This window comes from Sipha flava, unplaced genomic scaffold, assembly GCF_003268045.1.
Source record: "Sipha flava isolate LNK unplaced genomic scaffold, YSA_version1 255_pilon_pilon, whole genome shotgun sequence".
NCBI classification, from domain to species: domain Eukaryota; kingdom Metazoa; phylum Arthropoda; class Insecta; order Hemiptera; family Aphididae; genus Sipha; species Sipha flava.
In genome coordinates, this window is record NW_020272908.1 from 797,272 (window position 1) to 822,261 (window position 24,990).

Sequence of the window (24,990 nt, forward strand, 5' to 3'; positions counted from 1 at the left end):
AGCCACCCCCCCCCCTTGGCTACGCAACTGGGCCCCTCACATGAAGCCGCAGACTATGCAGCGGCATACCCTGCATACCCCGTGTGCACGCCTATGGTCATCATGCAAGCCGAACTTCTTTCGGAATAAATTTCTAAATACGACGATCTCAATGCTTCCAAATTGAAAACAATAATTCAAGTGGCGTATACATCAACGATTCGGTTCGAAACTTTAAACTGCAATAAATCAAAGATACGTTTATTTGTGAATAATGATTTTAAAAGAAGTCTAAAACTTTATAAACGTTGCAAAACATTGTTTTTCTTTTCTTTTCTTTTTTTTTTTTTTTTTCGTAGAAACAAACGGACTAAAGTTAGAACTCCCTTTTGACGGCTGTAGTAGCTGTAAACTTTTCGCTATCTAATATTTTTAATTTCATCATACACATTTTAAATGTATAAGTCGTCATACTTATAATACGAGTATTCTATTTATTGAAGTTTCAAACTAGGACCTCTTATATATTTTTGTTAATGCCAATACTTCCTACGTAAATATCGAACGGACGTACGGCGTAGCAGAATACAACATTAATATGATACCATTTTCTGCTGACTGATATCCATTAAAAGTTAATATAAGTTCTCGTTTTCTCGGTAACCATATACATTTTTATTGTTATCGTTGCGATTTTTTTGTTATTATTTTTATTCGTATTTCATTCGTTTTCCCAATTACTGTTTGCCGCATTTGATACGATTTTGCGTGCCTGTATTTCCACGTATGACTGAATAAAGCCTCCGTTTAATTCACGGAAGAAAATAATATCGACCCGGTCAGTCAGTAATGTAAATTGGGCTACATTTTTAGGGTTGCAGACTGTTTGTAAGGCAAACTAACTTGAGGAGAGTTTTGCCCCACGACTCCCTAATCTCTGTTTTATTATATTCTAAATTCGAGTATAATTTATTACAACTACATTTTGGTTAATATTTTATAATACATTTTATACAAGAAAAACAAATAAAAATGTAAAGGAAGATATAAATAACACATTAAAATGCATTTTAAATATATTAAATACATTTAGTAATTTATTATTATTAAAATATATTATCACTATATAAAACGATAAATTTCTCTCAATATATATCTCGTACCATTATTTTTTTACCTTCCTTTATTTTTTCATAATCAGTAGCGATTTTATTAATTTTTTATATATCTGACGATGAATTTTTAATTCGAAACCGGTCATACATTACACATGTATTAATACTCCAGGCTACGTATTAATTAATTTATTTGTTTATTTCAATATAAAATCCATTTATTTACGGCGATTAACCATTCACTAATTTTTGTTTTATTTTATTACTTTATTATAAATACAATTATGCTAATGCTACAGTTAATCAACCAAATATAAATTAGTTTATTATTATAATACTGATATTAAAATTGGACATAATTTTTAAATTTTTAAAATTAAATTATTTTTATTTTTTTAAATCTGTTCACATGACATTTTAGGATTACAGAAATATATTCTTGCCACTATATGACATTTCAGGGGTCGCAAGCGCAACCCTGTACGACCCCCAGTTTACGCTACTGCTCTCAGTACGAAGTGGTGCTCAAGAATAAAATTTTCAAATAATCATAATTCTAAAATATGTATTATGCAGGCAATGTTCATCATTTAAAGCCCGATTCATACTCATACAACAAGACACGACAAACAAAAATATCATCAAATTCACGTACCACCGACAAGACACAAAAAACACGCACTTAATTGATTCCAATTTTTGTTTCAAACGGTCGAAAATAGTTAATTCCCAACATGTTTCAAGATTTTTAAGTTTGAATATTTGACCGTGATAGCATTATTTCTCAACGTCAACAAAGAAGAAAATTGTGATCATATGGTAGTCAAAAGACGATCTATATATTTATGTTTAAAAAAAAGAAAAGTTTACCATGTAACTTTGTGTAAAATTGTTTTGAGGAATATAAACAACTTATATTTTGTGGTCTAATATAATATAATGAGTGTATTAATGTACTACTAGTACATCTAGTACTTGTATATCTATAATAATTAGGTTTGTGATCAATCTAAAAATATTCATTTACAGTTGTGATTTATAAATTAATTTAAATAAATGAGTACACAAAAAATATTTATATTTTAAATAAATTGATTCTCACAAGCACCGACGGACTAACAAGAGTTCTTTGCTCGAATGTTTTGTCATATCGTGTCGTGTAGTATCGTTTCGTAGTTGTGCAAATTGAGCTTATTATATACTTTACTTTTAGGAAAACGTTTTCGGATTTATTTCTATTAACAATTTTCTTAGTTTCAGTATTCAATCTAATGGTTGGTTTGTAGCAACTTCCATATTTCTCTATCACTAGTCTTCCTCTTTAGCTTTTGATAAGAAATACACCTTTGATCTTCTATTATCTAACAAAAATATTCCAATATTCGTCTACCTCTACGATTTTTCCATCGATTATTTCTTCTAAGATTAGTCCTAGCAATTCACCGTGTCTTAAAATATAACCTATCAATTCGTATCGCTTTTTCTGTATACTCTTCCATAATGATTTCCTCTCGTATATCCTTTTTAGAATATCTTCATTAGTAATTCAATCAGTCCAACTTGTCCAACAGTCCATCTTTTCCATCTTGTAGCACCATATTTCAAATGATTCTATTATTTTCATTTTTTCCCTTGCATTATTCCATATTTATCATCCATATAATATAATGCTTCAAATGTAAGTTTTTAGCAAATTTCTTCTAATGCTAAGATCAATATTTTTTTAAGTAAAAATACTTCTTTTCTTATTAATTCTACCTTAGCTTAGCATAATCGCTTTATAATTCACTTTTTACATTTCCCATCTAACCTTATAATTTTAGTATTGATATATTTAACGCAAGTTGTTTTATAGAAATTGGGTTGTTACGGCAATTATCATGACTGATCTGATCCTATTTACAGATTAACAGTGCCGACAGTAAAGCAATTGGTGCTCTGAACAAATAAATAATTATGTGTCCTTCCCCATATAATTTGTAGTCGTTTTATTTTAAATCCTTTTATGATTTATTAATATCTAAATTCTAAATAAAAAGCGATTACGAACGGTGACTGATAATAATAATAATAATAATAATAATAACAATAATAATTTATTATTTATAAACTAAATTATTATAGGTATACCATAAATAATAATCACCGCCTTTCATCAAGCGCCTTTGGCGTAAGCCCATGTCATCCACCCCTAATAGCCTTGCTGATTAATACCGAAGTACGAAAATTATTAACCCAAATGGTTACAGTTATCACTATTTTTTTTCTGATTATAAAAAGTACCAAATGATCTTTATTAAATATAATATATATATATATTAAGATGATCCTTATTTATAGAAGTAAAAAAAAATTTTTATTTTTTTAATGTAGAACCCCCTAAATTTTTTCATTGTTATGAGAAAATAATTTTGGTTTATTTTGGTCGTGACTACTCACTCTCTTTCCGTGCTCCTGGGGGGGTCGAAATATAGTCAACAAAAGTAGTTTTGTTATTTTTTCGATCTAACTATATAAATATGGTACTTAACGAAAAAATGTATAGAACTTAAATTGTAGGATGTACAATTTTAAATAAAAAATATGTGTATATTATTTATTTTAAGTCTATTATTTTTAAAGAAAATGAATAAAGAACATTTTTAATTTTTTTGACCAAATTTATAATTTTTAGTTATCTGAATATATTTGTTAAACGGATGGAGTTACAAAAAAAAATGTTTATATAAAAATAATGTAAAATTGAATTTCTTATTAAGAAGGTTATATGTAAAAAGGGTACTTGTGCGTTATCGCGACTACCTTAATTTCGAACGCATTATTGTACGCAATATATTTTTAATATGTTTATAATAATACAAAACTACCCAAAGCTAAAAGTCAATGTAGTTGGTAAGTTCCATAGATCCATTGCCAAATAATCGTAACTGTACAATAAGTTATAACTACTACAGCGTGGTTGTGACTAAATGTCTACAAAAGTCCTAAAAGTTACCCAGCCAGTCTATAAAAATTGTGATAAGTGCAATTGTAACAACACTGGAAAAAATAGAATTAGAAATAGAATTGCGTATAAAACAGTGTCGCTATAACCCATAATATAAGGTAGTCGCGATAATGCATATGTGACGCGCGGTAGGCGCGATAACGCACAAGTACCGTAACAAGTTCATTTAGTTGACCATTTTATTGTTATACTTTATTTTAATATTATTAAAAAACATTATTACTTTATAGTATTAATTTTATTAAAGTCAATTATTATACCATTTATTAGATACGATTAGATAAAAATTATTAGTATAATAAATTTGGTCAAAAAAATTAAATATGTTGTTCTTTATTAATTTTTTTTTTCGCTAAGTATCTTATTTATATAGTTAAATCAAAAAAATAATAAAACAACCCTTGTTGGCTATTTTTCAACCCCCCAGAGGCACGGAAAAGGAGTGAGTAGTTACAACCAAAATCAACCAAAATTATTTTCTTATAACAATGAAAATAATGAGGGGTTCTACATCAACAATTTCAATGCTAAAAAATAAGGACCACCCTAATATATATATATATACATCATTATTATTATCGTGCTATCGCGAACGAAAATCGACGTAAGAAACTAGGTAATAATACCATACGATTTCAGAGCACGAAAACCGTTACATAGCCAAAACCGAAAAACGTACTCCATTTGTACTGTTAGGTTGTATATTAAGTTAATACATATTTTTCTTACCTACCTGTGACTTAGAAACACGAGTCGTGCGCGTTACTTGAAAATTCAAGTAACCCAATAAAACGACTTATTCTCGGCTTCGATCAACACGACATCCACGTACCAGAACTTCGCGTATTATACAGTTATCCGTGTGTACAATATATTATTATATTGATTTTTTGTATTATTTCCTTCGTTTTTTTTTTTCTTTTTACTTTCATTATCATTGGAGCGAAATCGAAATTAAATACCAGTCAAATTTACCGGTCGGTTGAGTAAAACAATCTCGAAGCGATTTTTCGGCAATAAAATAATACGGTTTATTACGACAATGCTGCGGGGTTAGTATATAGCTAGTTATAAATATATATTTATTATTTTTTCAAATTGAACGGCAATATCACAATGGACCGCGCCTTGGTCGTTCGATTGAAGAAAAATCGGCCGGTCGCCAAGCCGTTGCTACGTTTAGTTTATACATAATAACGTATGTCCTTCGATTCTCATGTTCTCATGGCTTGAAATTGACGAACTTAGCGCAGTAGAAAAAGTGTGTGTGACGATAATTTAATGTGAGCAATGAAATCGTACTGATCACGAAAAACAGTTACACGTGCCGATATTGTAGAATCACAGTTTACGCGGAACGCGGAAAAATTACATCGTTCCTATCAGACATATAAATCAATTTTCCGAAGTCATAGGTTCGTCTTTAACAGCAGACAACACCACGGACAGCAAACGTTTATTTAGTGAGTAGAAAATTGCATATTTTTAAAACACGAGTTTTAGCGAACCGGTGCAATAATAATATCATACTGTTGTAACCGCGGTGCAGTGACCACTCGAACAATATCCGAACCAAGTTAAAGTTGTGCGCGTCAAACGATTATAACACAAACGCCCCGTCGTCGTGTGTTACGCGGAAAATCGATATTACCATTTGAACATATTAACAATGATTTATTTTCGCATACCTGAGTGTGTAGTAATAGAAATATATATCCTCTCCGGGACACAGACCATCCGAATCTCGTCTGTACACGCAATCGCGGCTGGTGTTATTGTTGCCCTGGTAGCCCATGTTCAAAGCATTCTGAATCAGCTCTCTGCCTCTACTGATCAGCGAACCTGAAATTGTGTTAAGCAAACAGTTTTATTTTAGTTTTAATTATTCGATTTCGTGATGTATCCGTGTAACTCACGGTAATTCCTAACTAAATTATAACGCTAAATCCTTTATGATTTTTAAATTCAAGGTTCGAATGACTTACGTTCGTACAATGAACAGACTAATACCCAATAAAAATACGCATATAACAATGATAACAAGAAAACAAAACAAAAAAAAATATAATTTAATGTCATAACAAAAAAATGTTTCCTAAAACTATACAAAATATTAGTAATGGCATTAAATTTAATAAACTATTGAACATATTGTGCTCGGTAAAAATTAAAGGATTCGCGTAAAATACGTATACGTAACACGCGATATACATTATTCTTATTATTTTTTTAAATTTTTTCAAAAAATTCTCGGAAAAAATTACAATTAATTCCATGACAGTTACAGGCCACAACAACGCGACAATTCGTGGCTCCATTTCTCTCGTGTAAAAATGCGTAGTGACTAATGATTTTTAGTTATTATTTTCCCTATTTTCAATTAAGAGTATTTTGGTTACATTTTTTCGTTTAAATATATAACCCCACTTAAAACCTTCGTTTCGAAATACGTAAAAATACCATGGTCATTTTTCTATTTAATTTAAACAACACATACGCACGGTAATAAATATTTACGATTTATATTATACAGACGGTCGTTGTACGTTAGATATGGCAAATTCCATTGTACGCAAAAAAAAACTTTGAGGACCCGCAAATAATTAAAATATTTATATTATATGTATATCTTTAATAATTAATTACAACATCACAATATATGTACCTTTTTGCTATTGTTGACATCGTTCGAGAAATTAAATCGTTAATTTATTAAGAACGCAGTTAACATACTAAATAATATGCATTAGCAATTTTGTCTATTTGTTCTTTGACTTATTCATGAAAGTCACTAATTTCAAAAATTAATTTTATAAAATCTGATTTAAGAAACCGACTGACTGATGAATGTAGTTCCACATATATTTAATTAGAAGTTACTAATTATTACTAATTATAAACCAAATATCAACGAATCAATATCGAGTATTCAACAAAAGTAATCACTTTTTTAAATGATGAATAATTACCAAAGTAATATAATTATTTATTTATATAAATATTAATTATTTTAAATTTATACTTTAACAATAAAAATTTTCTTATAATACGTAATAGAAACATATATGTAGGTATATATATATTTTTTATGATATCCAATGGTACGCTCGAAGAAGGAAAAAAAAAGTAATTTTTGGCACGTAGCGTTAAAATAATTTGCCACCCCTGGCACTCTACGTTATCACGCCCCGAACAAATGTGTACGTCCCGAAAACATTTTGCAATTTAGTCGAAGCAGAAAAACACGTTAATATAACCGTGTGACATCTCTCGCCGCAGGAATCGCACATAATCACTTCTCTGTTACATCCAATAGTTTCGCAGGTAGGTATAATCGAATTATCCCAGGAATCGAAAAACGTAAATCGTAAATCTAAAAGCACTAAATCCTAATTGGGGTCAAACTAATAATCAAACTAATTTCCACGGGGTTTCGTTCGGTTCATTTTTTTTTTCATTTGCCGAAAACTCACGTACGACACTATAATATAATTATTACGTGAGTGACAATATCTTGACAACGGGAATATAAAATCATCATTATTGTCATCCGATAAGCTGTCCACGACCATTGTTTTATCGTTGTTGCCGTTGTCGAGAGGTAAAATGTGTTCTGCAGTACGAAATTAGTTTTTAGCCATTCACTCGATAGGTATAAAAAGATAAAAAAAAAAAATCGATATTTAATAAGCTATACACGCAAAGTAATATTCTACATTTTACGAAGTCTAATCCCGTTATACAGTTGTGTAGCATTGTATTTCAATACTTAATATTTTTTAATTAAATTTTCATATTTATTCAAAAACAAATATGATAAAACGTTTTCGTTTGAATGCTTCACTAAACCATTGTAATTCTACAATACAATGTAATAGTAACGTAAACAAATCATACTTAAAATAGTATTTCACTGATTATTTGAATTATTTAAAGACTGAAACGTAGAGAATATCAAAATCAATATAAAACACCGTGTAATAATGTGTGTATAAGATAATTACTTCCTGTTATATAAAAAAAAAAAAAAAAATCAAATAAATAAATGTCTCAAAACCAAAGGCGTGACCATACGTATGAGTTGAAGACGTAAAGATAAAGTAAAACCCATAAGCATGTTAATATCGTGCGTATACATATTACATAGTGATTAAAGGAATGGTAAAAAAAAGAACGTACCTATGAACGTTCATATTTTTTCAGTAGTTCCACGGTCAAGGTTTCTAATTGAAAAATACAATAATATGCCTTGTACGCGTGATAAAAAAAGGTGAAAAATAAACTTGTACTCGTAAATAAATAAAATAAAATATGTAGTATTATATTTTTTTACGCTATGATTGAAAACAAAAATTATTTTATTTTAGTTTATTTTTTCCGTAGTACGGAAAACTTGAATAGTTCAATAATTCCGTAATGATATTCTTGTCATGTTGTTTTTTTCGTGAGAAATCATCGAGCTTAAATAACACGAGTAAATGCGACGAAAGTCGAAACCAATATATCCTGAGAATAATAAAAGGTCTTGAAATTGCTGTTCGTCATGGCGGCATATTAAAATTCCATTTAATTCTGAACAATAAGCGTTCCGAATCCATCTGGAAAATCTGACGATGGAAACCCCTGTGTAGACATTGGAAAAATAATTTACTAATAAGACTCGTCCAGGATAAAATACATTGTAATGCCTACGAGACGTTTACTCGCAAAAGCTGTTGCGGGTACGCGTATAATTTTTTCTAATTATTTTCCTCGCCGTGCGATATAATATATATGTTATACACTCTTATAACAGTTTCTGATTCATTTGGTCCGTTGATAATTATTCGATTTCAAATTTCGATAGTATCTAGGAGGAAAGGTAGCAGCAGTGGTGTATCGAAAACGGTTATTGTCAATAAACCAATATTATTGACTTTCAAACAATTTTGACATTTCTTTAAGTTTTCCCGGTGCAAATATGGTTTTGTTTTGTTTATCTTTTCAGAGATTGTGAACGATGGCACTTTGAAAACTTAAGTTTAGTGTCACGTTTAAAATCAATATTTTATATTAAAAAAATAATAATAATAATAATAAATGTACGCACAGCAACCGTCTTGTCTGTACAATATTTCAATACGGAATAATCTTTCACGGAACATTTAATTTAAATTCTTATCCCTCTTGTGTATGTACCAGAGCTCTGCAGTGATATTTACTTATGCTGAGTATGTAAGTTCCGCGCACCGTCACGGCTTAATAGGTCAAATTTTGGAATCGTACACCAAGTCAATTGCTTTAAAGTCGAAACGGAAATATAATATAATATATTATATGACGTACGGATGTGATATGAAAACTCGGCCCTTGAGTATTATAATATATTATATATTACTGGTGAAGCGAAATTACATGCAAGCTATACCGACATTGCATATAGTTTTCGTTTTCGGAAGGTGAATATATATTTATGATCAAGGAGAAAAGAAATGGATTGTTCTATTGCTCGAAAAGGAAAATATTCCCAATTTGTATTATCGAATGAATTGCATAAAGCGGTTCTTCGATTCATGGACGCAACTAGAGCCCAAATATTGGGGATGCTGAAATTGCTGAAAATAAAATTAAATGGTATTTCAATGTAATTATTATAGATTATATAGATCTGAAATAAGAAAAAAACAAGAGTGCTACATTTAAACTCAGAGGTGCTAAAAACCCTATTTCGCTCCTCTAATTACGCCTATGCTTCGATTGTTGAAATAGAATCTTTTACTGTCAATTATTAACTTTAACGGTTTTTCATATTCAAAAATCGTTGATCGTTCATTGAAAATGCATGTTCGTATCACAAGTACATTAGCTTATAAAAATCTTTAAACAAACACGTAATTAGAAATAAACAACAGAAGAGTTAGATTTTCGTTTTCGAAAGTTTATGTTTGTGAAACGACATCCTATTCCGTTTACGACTGTATAGTATTGGCCGTAACACAATTGAACCCATTTTACCTTTTTATCAGAGCCAATTTTATCGAGTTGTTGGTAAATTGTTAGAAAAGCAACACCAATATCTCATGGAACGCGATCGTATTGCATTTTTTTTTTTTTTTTGTAAAAAGGTAAAACAAACGCAATCCCGTAACAGTGATAATATTACGTGCGACAGTATTTCTCAATATTTCTATTACGGTGGCACATTATCAAAATATTTCATATTTTAGGAATTCGCTGTAGGAAAATTAAGATAAAGGAAAAAAATTAAAACGAAAACAAAATCATTTTTGGGTGTATTTATCAATATCTCATTTTAATAAGCATTTTTTAATAAATAAACGTATTATAAATATTAAACAACAGAGGCGGACGCAGAAAAAAAAATTCAGGAAAGATTCCAAAAAAATAAGAATACTTACCATTATTTTGAAATAATTCTTTATTGTATTTTTATAAGTTATAACAATTATAAAATCAAATTCATCGGTCCATCTGGACTTATGGGATCCAATTATGGGGTACTGCCAAAATGTCCAACATCAACCACATCCAAAGATTCCAATCAAAAACTCTACGTAGAATTCTAAAAGCGCCATTCTTTGTCTCTAATCACACCCTCCACTCTGACCTTAAAATTCCGTATGTTTCTGAACTAGCGAAAACACACTATAAACGTTTCAATAACCACCTAGCCCAGCATGCAAATCCCTTAATCTCCGATCTATCATCTACTTCTATCCCAGGTAATCCAATTAAAAGATTAAAAAGACAATGGTGTCGTGACCTGCTAGTCTAAATAAATCTTATTCATATCGTAGTACCTCCATTGGGAGACCTCTACAATCCGCTTAATCTGTCTTTTTATTTTTATTTTAGCTTATTCTATATCATCAATTATTCTTATTGTTCTCTTTGAAACAGATTGAATAAAACATAATCTAAACTAAAAAAAAAAATTCATCGGCTTCGGTGCTTTTGCCATAATATCCAAGATATATACACAAAATACCTCCACGTCTCTATATATGTTTAATAATGCTAACCCGTTCAATCGGTTCTCCACCATTTTGTTTCGTACATAGGTTTTTAATCAACGAAAACAAGAGAACAATCTTTCATTCGAAGTAACTGAAATGGGAAGTGTTGCTCCAATTTGCAAAAATCGATGTATAAACAAGTATTGTCATCATATAGTTTAAAACTTTTGAACTGAAAGAACCAATACCTTATAGAACGTTTGGAAAATTACAAATTATTACAGATCCACTTTTCCAGCTAAAAAATGTGAAGTTATTTTTTTTTCTAGCATATTTTAATCGTCTTTTGAACAATTAACTTTTTAAGGTGCATAAGGTAGGATAACTGCGTTTGAAATCAATCATACATTCATTTCGGGGGGTTTGAACCTCCAAAACCTTTCCCTGCGTCCGCCACTTTCAAATAATGAACGTTGTACATTATGTACAAAAATATTTATTCGTGTCATTTAATACTACGCCTCGCGACACCCTTGGACTTATACCGTGGCACAATTTATGATAAACACGCGACGATCGGTTATAAAACAGCTATGGGTTTGTCGGAAATCGCGGCGATAAATTAAAATCTGCGAACGGGTAAGAACGCGGATATCGTTACGTACACCTTGTTGGAATAAAAATAATCGCGTCCGGGTCGGTCGCGTGGACGAACGGATAAATAGTAATATAATATGGTAAGGTCACGGCGCTACGAACTTTAATGGTCGATTGATGATCCCGTGAGTACGACTCGTCATAAGAAAAATCGTTTCTGGTCGTGCATGTCTTACGGTTTGTGAAGTCGAGCGGTGCGTTTGTATAAATCAAACAGCGCGGTGCGTGTGGAACAAGAGCCAAGTGTCCGGAGCGTTCCCCTTGAACGACATACAAACAATAACACGCAACCTTTTACATCCGAAAATCCTAAGCGGTTCCGTTTTTTTTCCGCGTCACAACACGGTGCGATGGGGTTTTTGAAAAAAAAACGTACGGTTTTTCGATTGTTCGGCCGACGGGCGCGGGCAAACGTCTCCGTGCCATTTGCAAGTACGCCGCCGTTCACGATTTTCATTGCTCGCTTATCCGTGGAGTTTGCTTTCTCCTCGTTGTTTACCTTGTTTAAAATAATAGGTTCTTATTGTTGACTCGACTGTGCGATTATACGCGTTTCAAACGCGTCGGCCACAATGGAAGACGTCGTTTCATCCGGTGCTGTTACGTTATCGTCCGACTTCCGGATATTGCTTGTGGCTCGATGAAATTTACTACGGAACCGGTTAGAGATGTTTTAGTACGTTTGAGTAGGTACGCTCTTTTTTTTTTTTTTGCATTTTTCCGACAGATACATAATTAACCGTTATAAAATACTAACTAAAAGTTTACCGTAGAATTCATGTATGAATTATATAAGTTTCACGGTAAAGTCCAGTGTTCGATTCGAGAAACTAAAAAAAACATTTAGCAGTGATAAAAATTTCATAAATGCGTTTACGTACACAGAATGTTCGATAGTATATATTTATTGTTTGAAATAAATCACTTTAAGCATCACTTGTTGAATATTGTCCGCAACATGATATTAATAACGAATTAATCCGATAAACTTTTATGGCCACGTTATATCGGCTATAACTTGTAATATAACAGTTAAAGTGTTTAAATGCTAATTAGGTATTCAGCCGCATGCATTACACGATTATATATTTATAGTTAGCAAAAACGTTTTACCGTTAGAAAAGAAAATTACGAAACGTTAAGTTACGTCCTTGCGATTTATTTAATTCATATTATTAAAAATGTAACAAATGTATTCCGCTTAATGTTTCAGATTAACGCGCCTATACATACAACACGGTGGTGGGTAATTATACGTATAATTACAATGATTTGTTGCGCAGCTCAAACGGCAGAAGATTAAACAAGTATTATCGTTATGTATGATTAGTATTCTTTGAAACACGTTACATTAATGTGTATGATCAGTTCACGTGACGACGTTAACTAGAAGATGATCGGAATGGTGAATGTATAAGATTAGAAAAATACCAAGTAGTTTCAATTTGTATAAAACCCGTACGATTACAATAATACCTCTGGACGAATTTCATTTTTGCATTTGCTATGTTTCATGACCCATATCAAATGATACCGTGCTGCGGGCCAGAGGATAACAACGAAAAACAAAACGTGAAACCTTTCAATTTTTTTTTTTCGATTCATGTGCCTAGAGTTCAACCTGTTCACAAAATATGTACAATCGTTTTAATGTTGATAACAATCCTTATTCGTGGGTCGTTAAAATCGCTAAGTGTTTGATTTAGTAATGCGTGTAACTGTTAAATAATAGATGTATGTTTTGTTTACTCGGCGTCAAAAGAACGGGGAAAAATTAAATTACATTTCAAACGCACAGTGCGATGTTCGTTGTTTGTTTGTTCACGTGCGTTTTGTACGTACAACGGTATATGGAAATAATTCGAGGAAAAAAAATTGAAATCTTAAACATTCGCGATGTCGAATAATATTTGGTACCAAAAATACAACTCCCGTGAGGAATCTCGTAACCGAACACGAGCACAAACACGGTCGTTTGTACAACATAAGCGCAAATCGAAACACCGATCCGAGCAAATGTATTCCGTTGAGAACTCTAAGTTAACCCTTCAGTCCCAAAAGATGGGCACAAAATTGTTTCGATTTCAAAAATAAATCAACTCGTAACATTGGCCTAATAACGTGGATCGCAAGATTTGAGGCTTGGCGAACGAACTCAATTTTCTACTCGCAAAATTAAGTTAATTGCGAAACTAAGGTGCTAACGTTAAGAATTTCTTTTTTTTTATAGCTCCGTTTGTTCACCTAAATACTGTTATGATCCCAACCGAAATCCAGGAGCAGTGCACATTCGAACATTACCACGATTATGACGATCAACGTTTTTCTTAACAAAAATGATAATTCGGTTTACGCAAGCTCTCTAGGAATGAAATAACGGGAAGTATGAAGTTAACGCGACTGTAAAACCAATCAGCTGCAGGAAATAAGTCACTCGGTCAGGTCGGAAGTGACTTTCGTGGAAAATCCGCTGACGAGAGAACGGCGGACGCAGAAAAGTTCGATTGCTACTGTCAATGGCAACGATATATCGATGTATCGAAAATATATATACATGAAGTCAATATATCGTGACATTTTACATCGATACAACGTTACCGATATTTCGTGTCCAAACGATATTTTAATGTGATTAATCTACAGGAAATTACGAATAGATATTATTATATAGGTACTATTATAAACTATTTGGGATGTTATAAATAAATATTAATATATTTATAATATAAATAAAATTATTTTCATTATATTTTTCTTGGCGTGTACTGCAATATATAAAAATTGCAATTTAAATTTATTAATATCGTTCTGGTTTTATAAAATATTTTATAATTTTGTTGAATGTACATGCTTTGATTAATCGATTTGTTTATCATTATTCCTGTAGTAAATATCGATTACAAGTTAAGGCCTCGGCCTACGGCTTATGGTTATGAAACGTATTAAAATAAATTATAACCTACGTCCTATGTGCACGTTTATAAACCTTTTTAATATTGGAAAAATGTTCCGATACATTGATATAATAGAGGTTGATATATCGTGGTATCGATATTGGGTGTGCAATGTATCGAAATTACGATACATACGATACATCGATGGTTAACGATTTTTCGCCAATCTTAGTTGTCACTACGGTGCCCAAACCAAGCCCCTTGCGTGCGCGGTCGGGTGTACTCACCGGAGTCGACGGACGCGATGGCCAAAACGCAGATGATGCACAAGTTGCGCGCGACGGACCAAACCATCGTGTTCGCGTTGCGTCGGATCGCCGTGATTGGATGCGCTGCGCGTGACGGATGGACGGGTTAGGGTGTGTTACGATCCCTCGGACGGGATGCACGTTTTTCCCCGGTGCGAACGGGTTGTTGTCGTGGTGTACGGTGACGGACGGCGCGAGAGTCCACTGACAGCCGACGGAGGAGCGCTGATCGAGTGACGGAACGGACGACGGACCGCGTGTGCGTCCGGCACGTATGTGCGCGCCCGTTTATATCCGCGACCGCTTCGCGCGCGTGCGCGTGCGCGCGCGCCGGTGTTTTTTTATCCGTTAAGCTGCAACTTAGACATATTATCTTATATCTTAATATTCCTATGGGCTGTAACTACATTAGATCCGTATCTCTCCAGATCCGACCCGTTCATCGGTAACCGATGACGCAGACGTGAATGTCTACAATGGATCCGTTTAACTGTTTAACCGTTGTACTCAGGGCCGGCGAAAGCTATGGGCGACCTGGGCGATTTGTCCAGAGTGCCAACATGGAAAGGGCGCCTAGAAAGGAAAGGCCTAACCGAGAATTATTTTCATCTAATTTACCTTTTAATATGCATTAACAATCTACAGAAAGTAAGAGTATAACGGTTGTGTGCCTTCTACTTCAACACTGCCGCTGTAATACTTATTTAGTAATTAATTATGAATTAACCACGTACTATTACCTAAAATTTGTTGGAGTTGCGTTTCAATTGATTCCCACGACTCACATTTTATGTCACGGTTGCGGTAAGCTTTTTCACCCTCTGGTCCCACAGACAAGATTCTCATCTCTCACTCCTTATCAATTTTTTTATAATTTTTTTTAAAAATTTGATTAATATTTAACTTATTAAGTTTTTTAATTCGGAAAGTTTTAACTTTACCAACTAACTTTACCAAGGCGTCGAACAGGAAACAAACATGATTGATCGGATAGTGTCGGAAGTCGTCGGAAATCAAGAATTCGGGAACTTCGTCTCAATCGTAGGCACTAACGTTAAGATCAAAATCGATAGTTTTTCTTCCGACGTCGTCCGACCATCGGAATGGATCGGGAAAAATACGGATCTAATGTAGGTGCAGCCCTATACGTCCGCCGATCGGCAACTCTCGCGTGCTGTACGTCGCAACGCACGTCTTAGGTTATCGTCATCATGTTGCCCGGGGGCGGTCACCCGTAATCGTAAATATGACTCCGACCGTACCCCATCAACCAGTTAAGATATTAGTTAATAAAATACGAATCTGACGGTCCGACGTGCGGTAAGAATCGAGAACTCTCGTGTTCGCTTGAATAGGGTACAATAATAAAAAAAACCTATTCGCTTTCGTCTTTATGTCTTGTGCGCGACCTGCTAAAAAGGTTACGCCCCTAATGCGTAATAACGCATGACGGTAATACGACGTGTTCGGGTATCGACGACGGCGGCGTGCGTAATGATTATGATTATTATCGTTTATTATTATTCGGCGCTCGTATCACTGCGCGATGGACTCGTTGACCCACAGAATGCGCGCGCCAACACACGCGCAGTACCGGGTACAGTTACGCCCGTGCCCCATGTGGACGACGAGGAATTCAGAGCATCATTACACGTTTCGGGTTATAAATGTTCATACTTGTGCCACCTATAAAACACTTTTACTCCGTACGTATATATATGTAAATAATAATTTTTTTCAGAATTTCGGCTAAGTCAACGCCTAAAATCCCCTTTGTGCGCGTAACACAAGGCTGCGCACCGGTACAGATCGCATCACGTTAGCAGTCGGAGTAAGGAAAACACACCATCAACTCAACACTTATACTATGTAAATCGTGTGTATTGTTATAGTTTTACAATAGTAAATAGTGAACATCGGAATCGTAACGCGATATTAATGTCCGGTTAAATTGATACGGTTGTGCCGAAGGGGAAAAAAAAAATCTTAACAATAACATTATAATAAGAAATCAAACATTTTGAATCGCACACGTTATACGTGGTTATGTTACACTTGGCGCGGTGGGTACAACGTTTAATTACATCGAAAAACATTACACCGGACGCGACTTTTTCTTAGATTACTGCGGCTCGTCTCATATTAGTTGAGTAAATATTGTTAAAATATTGAAATATCCGTAATTATTGTTCGATCTGTTTGGTTACAGTGGTGGTGATTGTGGGCCCAGTGGATGACCAGCTCTCCTCGAACGATTCTTCGGAGGAGAACTGTTGCGACGAAGACATGACCGTCTTTTTCTTTATGCCACCGTTCGCCAGCTTCTCCACCGTCTCCGACACCGACTTGGTCGACTCCTCCGACTGCACACTCTTAGCCTTTTGCTCCAGATGCGAGTTGGCAGTGTCCTTGGTCACCTGTTTGGAAAAGAAATCATCACCACGTTATAATTAATATTATTTACTGTGCCCATAGTTTGCGTGTGTGCGTGCGTGAATACGTGTGCGTGATGAATGTAAAATCATCTAATCGTCCTCCTTCCCCCTTAAATTACGTAATTCAATCGCGTCTTAACTGTTTTATATGTATAATGTACAGTATTTTTACAACGTACATAATAGATTCGTCAATGACATATTTTATATATTCCGTTCGAATTTGATGCAGTTATTTTTTAAAACGTTTATTAATTTTTGTATGGCCAAGGTTTGAATCAGGTCGACCTATAATTTAATAGGCATGTAATTTCTATATTTTTCATATTGCTCTCAACAGCAACATTCAATTTATAATTATTTTACAGCTTGATAACTTTGTGACGAAAGTTAAAAATTATTTTCAAATAAAATGTTCACCTGCTACATGATATTACTACATCGAAGAGTATACATAAGTGACATAATCAATTTAATAGCGTTAAAATGCAACGCAATTTCATTTTTTCTTTTGTACATATAGAATAACTCATAGATGTAACAAATGCATTGAAGAAAATGTATAGAGACATATTATGATAGAGTAAAGCAATTGAACGGATTATATTTCGGACAAAATATGGTTTTACTTCAATAAGGAACACTTCTTAATCCTCTCACACAAACTCGGAAACTATTGTGAATACTGAAGTGTAATGGAAATCTCCTATCTATATCTAAATCTCCTATATATAGTCATAATATATAAAAGCAAATCATTTATCAATATGTCAAAACTATTAAAAGGTTTTTTCATTGATTTCAAATGTCAACTTATAAGTTCGGATGAGTACAACGATGAGATACTTGTAATATAGTGTATAACGTATTTAGATATTTTAGATGGAACATTAAAATGAATTTTTCAACGTCCCACGGAGACGTGCGTGAAGTTAGGCCCCCGACATTGTCTGATCTACTCCGGATCAATGCCAATATTTTATAACTCATTTGTAACTATTTGTAATACAGTTTTTAGAATTTGTAACTTCTTACTTTGAGCGAAATCAACATTTTCCTGATGGAGGGACAGCCCCCCGACTTTGTCTCATCGACTCCAGACCAACGCCATTCTTTTATATCTCATTTTTAACTATTTGTAACACAATTTTCTGAATTTGTAACTCCTTACTTTGGGCACTATAAAAAATATTTGATTGGGGAACTTCACGTAGCCCACCAGCGTCTATGAAGTTTCTCCCCTTCCATATGGTCCACATATAAGACTTCAATAAAAATTGCGATCTCTGACTCCTGGTGTTTTTGAAAATTTCATTTTTACTAACTATTTTTTAAATTTTTTATTGGGTATTATTTTTAATAGACATTTATATTAATTGTATTTAATAATTGTTTTCATTAATATTAATTTAATCTTACCAGTTTTTAGAATTTCTTAATTTCACCGTAATAGGCTTTTTTAATTGAGAGGAGGATAATTCATGCAGCCCCCTCCCACTTTGTTCTATTAATTCCAAACCTTCACTTATATATTACCTTACTATCTCATAGCGAACTTATGTACCTACCTATTTTTTTTTTTTTGTGTATAGTGTAAAATCCTTAAATCCGATCCTTAAATAAAATTATTTTTATTCTTATTATTAAACCTATTGTGTTTTTTTTCTTGTGGTGTTGACGAGTTTTTACATGCGTGCTGTACTTCATTGGGTTTTCCTATTTTGTATGTAATGGTATCTTCCATATATGCTGATTTCTGTAGACAATTATATTACGGGCTAGACTTTACGGTTTGATAACAATAATATTATAAAATTTAAATTAAATTGATTCTATTCTCATTTACATTCCAGACGTCCAGTCACATGCTAGTGAAATTTCTTAATTGCTTGTATATTTTATAACAGTTGAGTTTTTTTTTTTTTTTTTTTTTAATTTTTTTAATACATCGTTATTATATTGGTAAGTTTAGAATTATTTTAAATTACAATAGTATGTGATTGCCTATTATTAACGTCCATTACCCTGGCCCCCTCCCCCAAAAATGTATAATTTTTTTCATGCATATAATTAGTACATAATTTGTATGAATTTGTACGACAATTTTCAGAATTTTTACGGAACTCGTTCACCGAGAAAAAATTAGTTTTTCGCCGGAGGGGCTGGAATAATATTTCCGAGAAAAAAAATTAAATATTATGATTACCTGAATCTAAAGGGTTAGTAAGTGATATACCATATACAAAAATGTTATAATTATATATTTCATATAGATAATAAAAAATTTAATCCAATCCTAATCATTGTATGTTTAAATATTTTATACCAACTACCACTAACCATTTAATAATATTAAAACGAGAACATAAACCACTTCATCACATAACTGAGTCGGTCAAAAAGGAGTAAGGTAAGTGTTACAAAATTCTGAGTCAATATTTTTCAATACTTTAACTAGGATTAAAAAAAAAATTTGGTGACGGTCACCGCAGGTCAAATCACGTCGGCTACTGCCGGGTGCGTAAATAATAAATGTACATCAGCATTTAACATGATAAGACCTTGGAATTCGCCATGCTATAAACTACAGGGGCGTAATTTAAGGGGTAAAACTGGAACAATCCCCCCCCAAGAGATTTTAAAACATAATAAAATATTTATATACAAGAAAATTCGTATATTTTACACTATACACAACAAAAATAGGTAGGTACGTAAGTACGCTATGAGATAGTAAGGTAAAATATAAGTGAAGGTTTGGAATTAATAGAACAAAGTGGGAGGGGGCTGCGTGAATTATCCTCCACTCAATTAAAAAAGCCTATTATAGTGAAATTAAGAAGTTCTAAAAACTGGTAAGATTAAATTAATATTAATGAAAACAATTATTAAATACAATTAATATAAATGTCTATTAAAAATAATACCTAATGAAAAATTTAAAAAATAGTAAAAATTAAATTTTCAAAAACACCAGGAGTCAGTCGCAATTTTTTTTGAAGTCTACTATGTGGACCATATGGAAGGGGAGAAACTTCATTATTAATATTATCAGTTTACCAATAATACCCTGTATTGTCTTGGATAAACTAAAAGAATATTTCCGTTATTGTTTACATTCTACATGCGAGGAAATAATATACTGATAACCAAATCATATGTTAAAATACTGTAATACCGAGAAATTCGCATCCTCCCTTCATTGATTATCGTTTTGTTAAACACGTTTGAAACACACATGTTATTAAATATACAATTAAATGGCACACGTTAACATTGTACGAGTTAATATTATATCGTACATAACTAGTGGCGGGGTCGGGAATGCCGATCTCTGCAGGAGTTCCAAATTATATTCACAAAGATGAGAGATTTTTTTTTTTTTCTTTATTAATATATACACAATCTATACACAATCGGTACAATAAGAGTATGAGCTATTGACTGGAAGAAATTAAAAACGTTGAATAAAGAAGCCACTCGCTGATGACACTTTCGTTTTTGTCTTTTAATTATTTTATTTGATACCATACATTCTTTTTTTCATTTATTTTTTATTTTTATTTTTTTCTAGGGATTAAGGGTAGTAGATCTCTGCACCACTTTCACTTAAGGCGACGAGGAGGATTTCCAGGGATGGTTAATTCAGTTAATTTTTTAATGAATGCATATGATGTGAGTTAAGACGTAGGTGTTATTATAATAATTATAAATATAATTATAATAATTGCTTGCCTCTTCCTGAATTGTTTTCATGTATAGATCTATATGCAGGGTGTGATTTGATACGAATGGTGGAGAATTGGTAATTTTCCTTAATGTTATATATTGAAACCATTGAATTTTATTTAAATTAGAAATTTTTGCATTGTCCCAAACTTTAGGCCGTATGTCCAAATTATCTTTAAGAAAGATTAATAGAGAAGTAATTTAATATTTAGTTTTAATTGATTGTTGTTGACGATTAGGGTTTTGAGCATTCGTAAACGGGAGTTTAATTGTAATATTTTGACTTTAATGTGGTGAGCCCAGATAAGACGGCGGTCAAGATATTTAACATTTGAGGATGGGGGAATCTGATTACCAAATGCGTTACTTCTGGTATAGTGCTAATTTAAGTGTAAATGTAGTTTGTACTGATTTAGATTGGTTTTAAAGTGCCACTTTTTATACCAGTCTTCCATTGATGAAAAATGGTTTTATGGGGTTTTGGAGGCTATAGTAATATTTGAACTGGATGATATTATAACTTTATCGTCCGCATAGTATACTATAAAAAAAAATAAAGATGAGAGTAAAAACAAAATAGATAGGTATATCTTAAATCAAGGACCCTCCATTAAAAAATTAAAATGGGGTTTAATTCGGTCAAGCTGCATCACCGCGTGTCAGGGGCGGATTTATGGTGGAAAGACGACGTAGCAATTGTCCATTTCCTCCCCCCTTCTTCTCTTGGACTTTTTTTTATAACAGAATTATTTAATATTTTTGACTTAGGTACACTGCCATATATATATATATATATAATAAATATTTAAATATATTTAATATCGAATACAATTTATATCATTGTATAGATATCATGTTTCATGATTATAAATAATAGTATAATATACAATATAATATAATAAAACTAATACTATTCCTATATTCCCTACTCCTTAAATAAGCTTCAAATTCACCCGTATCGCGTGTGCTTTGATTAAGCTATCGAGGAATAAAAAATTCCTGTATGTAATAAATACACTTTTTTTAAGATGTTCACAAATTACCAATTTTTTTCGTTACATCTTAATATGCGTATTATGTTTATTCTGAAAAATTAATCGGATAAAAGTTTATTTCTTAAAAACTTTGTTAGTTGAATCATGGATTTTTGTTCCCTATAATTGCAAACTGAATTCAATAAAACTGCTAAATGGTAAATACTAAATTTGACTGCATTCAAAAAGTTTACAAATGATTTATGAGTCGAGCTTTATCGAATTAAGTTTCTGAATAATGTGTAATATGGTTATACGAGGAAGGATAAATGTGTACACTTATAAATAATAGAACAATTTCATACAAAATTCTAAATTAACCTACTAGACCAGCAGTCGCAAACCGGTGAACCGTGGATCACCAGTGGTCCACGAGAAAATTTAAATGGTTCGCAGAAAAATTTGACTATTAGGTACTTACAGAATCTTTTTGTCGTTATTTCTCAAAAAAATAAGACCCTAGACATAGTACTATGTGGATAATAGATCCATTGCAGCAAACGATGAAAATAACAAGTTAAATATGACCGAAAAAAATACCTCATCGATTTATTTAACGGTATTTATGTAAAAAGCTATTTTAAGATAAAAGTGGTCCATAGAATTTAGAGTATGTATTTAGTGGTCCGTGAGGTCCAAAAAGGTTGGCAACCACTGTACTAGACCGTCAATGGAAGGTGGAAGGAAGATTGTACAATTTACAATTTACAATTTACAATACACATAATGTTATATATGATATGACACGAAATACAATTTAGGTAATAAACCATCTTGCTAGTACCCTAGCCAAACATGTTAATACATAGTGTTATTTATTTCATAATAATTGCTCTACACGTAAATAATTAATTTTACCTGAACATAATTACTGAGTAATGACGGAAATGTTATAAATTAGATTAACAATTACCGGCCTCGAATATAAGTTTGACTCATCACGACCAAATATAATTCAATTAAAATTGAATTTCTGGCTCATAAAATAAATAGGTTATTCATTCGCTGTGATTTTTGCGTTTAATTGTTAAATTATGTTACATTAATATCCGATTAGATAGACAAGTTTATTCAACATATATATATATTTGTTTTATTGCTGATTACGGTTGGACAATATTGCCTCAAAAAAAATTAGATATTGATTTAGGAACATTACACATGAGAGTGGAACTTGATTAAAAACAAAAAATTCAAAAAAATAGGAGTATTAATCAATAACTACAATAATGTTTTTTATACAGTTAGTATGAATATGGTTAAAAAATCAACAAACTACAGGTTTTGAGTAAATTGAAGGATTTTGCTAAGTCATTAAAGTAAGTTATACTGAATTTTAAAACATTAAATTATACTGATAATGTGCACAGCGTTCAGAATTCGATTCTAAGTAATTATAATAGGTTATCAATAGTGCGTATACAAATATTTTGATCACTTGGGAAAAATGTTCATTCAGAACATTGTAATAATATGTAATATAGTATACAATCGGTATAGATACTATATTAAGTCCACAAGAAACTTTTGGAATACTCAGACTGCGAGGGGAAGAATAGATATTATCAACAAAAAACAAAAAATCACGTCGAAGTGAAGCTAAGCAATTCGTAAGTTTATGAATAATCTAGGACTATATACTCTAACTATATAGTTAATATTTTTTCATGTTCAGATAATTTAAAAAAAAACACACTGTACCACAATCATACACAAGTGTTTTTTTTTTCTTAAAAAATGAATATTACCCTCGCATGGATTGTATGATATCTATAATCGAATCATTAATATAAATATTATGTTTAAAATATAGTCAAACCACATTATATATAAGTAGATTTAATTCACTTGTAACCGTGGTTCCAAATCGATAACCAAAAAACAGCCAAAACATGTGTGTGTCTTAACAATAGTACACGCATGTTTGAATATAATCGCACTTCCGAAATGCTGAAACGCATTTCGATCAACACATCTGGTATCATATTGTATCAACCGAAACAAAATTCTGTTTGGCCTCTTCAAAAAAGTATTTTTATTATCTCCTAAATAATTTCTTACTTTTTCATCATAAATAAAATATTTAATTTTAAAAACTTTAATAGTGTGATCGCGTCTTAATTCTTCCCGCTCGCCGTTACACATCATATATCGAACAATATTCCCATTGAGTCATTACGAACTGTTATTACTACCTATAGACTGTTGTATAGTATAATATACCGTATTATTGTACATCTTTATTCGATAAGCGAGTGATTGAAGAAACTATAATACCATAGAATCGAAATTTTAAATCCAATCGACGCCGACGTGCGGTTCACCTAGTGAACATTCTCTCATACTTCAGAATTGAACATCAGATGACTGTCCTTTCAGATAAATCGCTCCTTAAAACCAATATTTAATTACCTATGACAACGGTAATTATGCATGTTTTATTTGTTTAATTTAACTTATTCCATTTTCAGAACCTCCGCTCGTAAGTACACACCATTCGTATACGAACATCATTTTTGCACGTCAATTTTAGGGGAATATTAATATACATATACTGCGAAGCTGGTGATTTATACCACACACGTAAAATTATTTTTATTATTATTATGTTGACATTCAGCAGTTTTATTTTTTCGATAGGTAATTCGTTAATTCGTTTTGTGTACCATGGTGTCGCAATGAACGTGACATCTTAGTTTTTAAAGAACGGTATTTAGGCGTCTACTTTTACTTTGGTGTTCACGTGATGGTATCTCATAAAACTCGGGAGCAACACAGCACGTAAACAGCATACAAAATGGATCGATATATTATTTAATATTATCGTATTATCTATACGGTGTGACCAATGGCGTATTTGAATAGGGGGGGGGGGG

At 32.2% G+C, this 24,990-nt stretch overlaps 2 protein-coding genes and 1 long non-coding RNA gene across 3 annotated transcripts in view; 1 reads left to right on the top strand and 2 right to left on the bottom strand.

Annotated features, from left to right (window-relative positions):
* LOC112684682 (phospholipase A1-like) overlaps window positions 1–15,201 on the bottom strand; it is a 34,709-nt gene extending 19,508 nt beyond the window's left edge. The window contains exons 1-2 of the mRNA XM_025556318.1: window positions 14,896–15,201; window positions 5,790–5,943 (exon numbers count right to left, since the gene is read on the bottom strand). Coding sequence (XP_025412103.1) covers window positions 5,790–5,943; window positions 14,896–14,962 — 221 coding nt within the window. The 5' untranslated portion in view covers window positions 14,963–15,201. The remainder of the gene's footprint in view (window positions 1–5,789; window positions 5,944–14,895) is intronic.
* A 1,203-nt stretch (window positions 15,202–16,404) lies between these two features.
* Window positions 16,405–16,917, top strand: LOC112684698. Its single transcript, XR_003148729.1, has 2 exons — window positions 16,405–16,585; window positions 16,658–16,917. It is a non-coding gene; the product is annotated as an uncharacterized LOC112684698 (long non-coding RNA).
* LOC112684697 overlaps window positions 16,777–24,990 on the bottom strand; it is a 9,541-nt gene continuing 1,327 nt past the window's right edge. Inside the window, exon 2 of the mRNA XM_025556339.1 lies at window positions 16,777–17,333. Coding sequence (XP_025412124.1) covers window positions 17,100–17,333 — 234 coding nt within the window. The 3' untranslated portion in view covers window positions 16,777–17,099. The remainder of the gene's footprint in view (window positions 17,334–24,990) is intronic.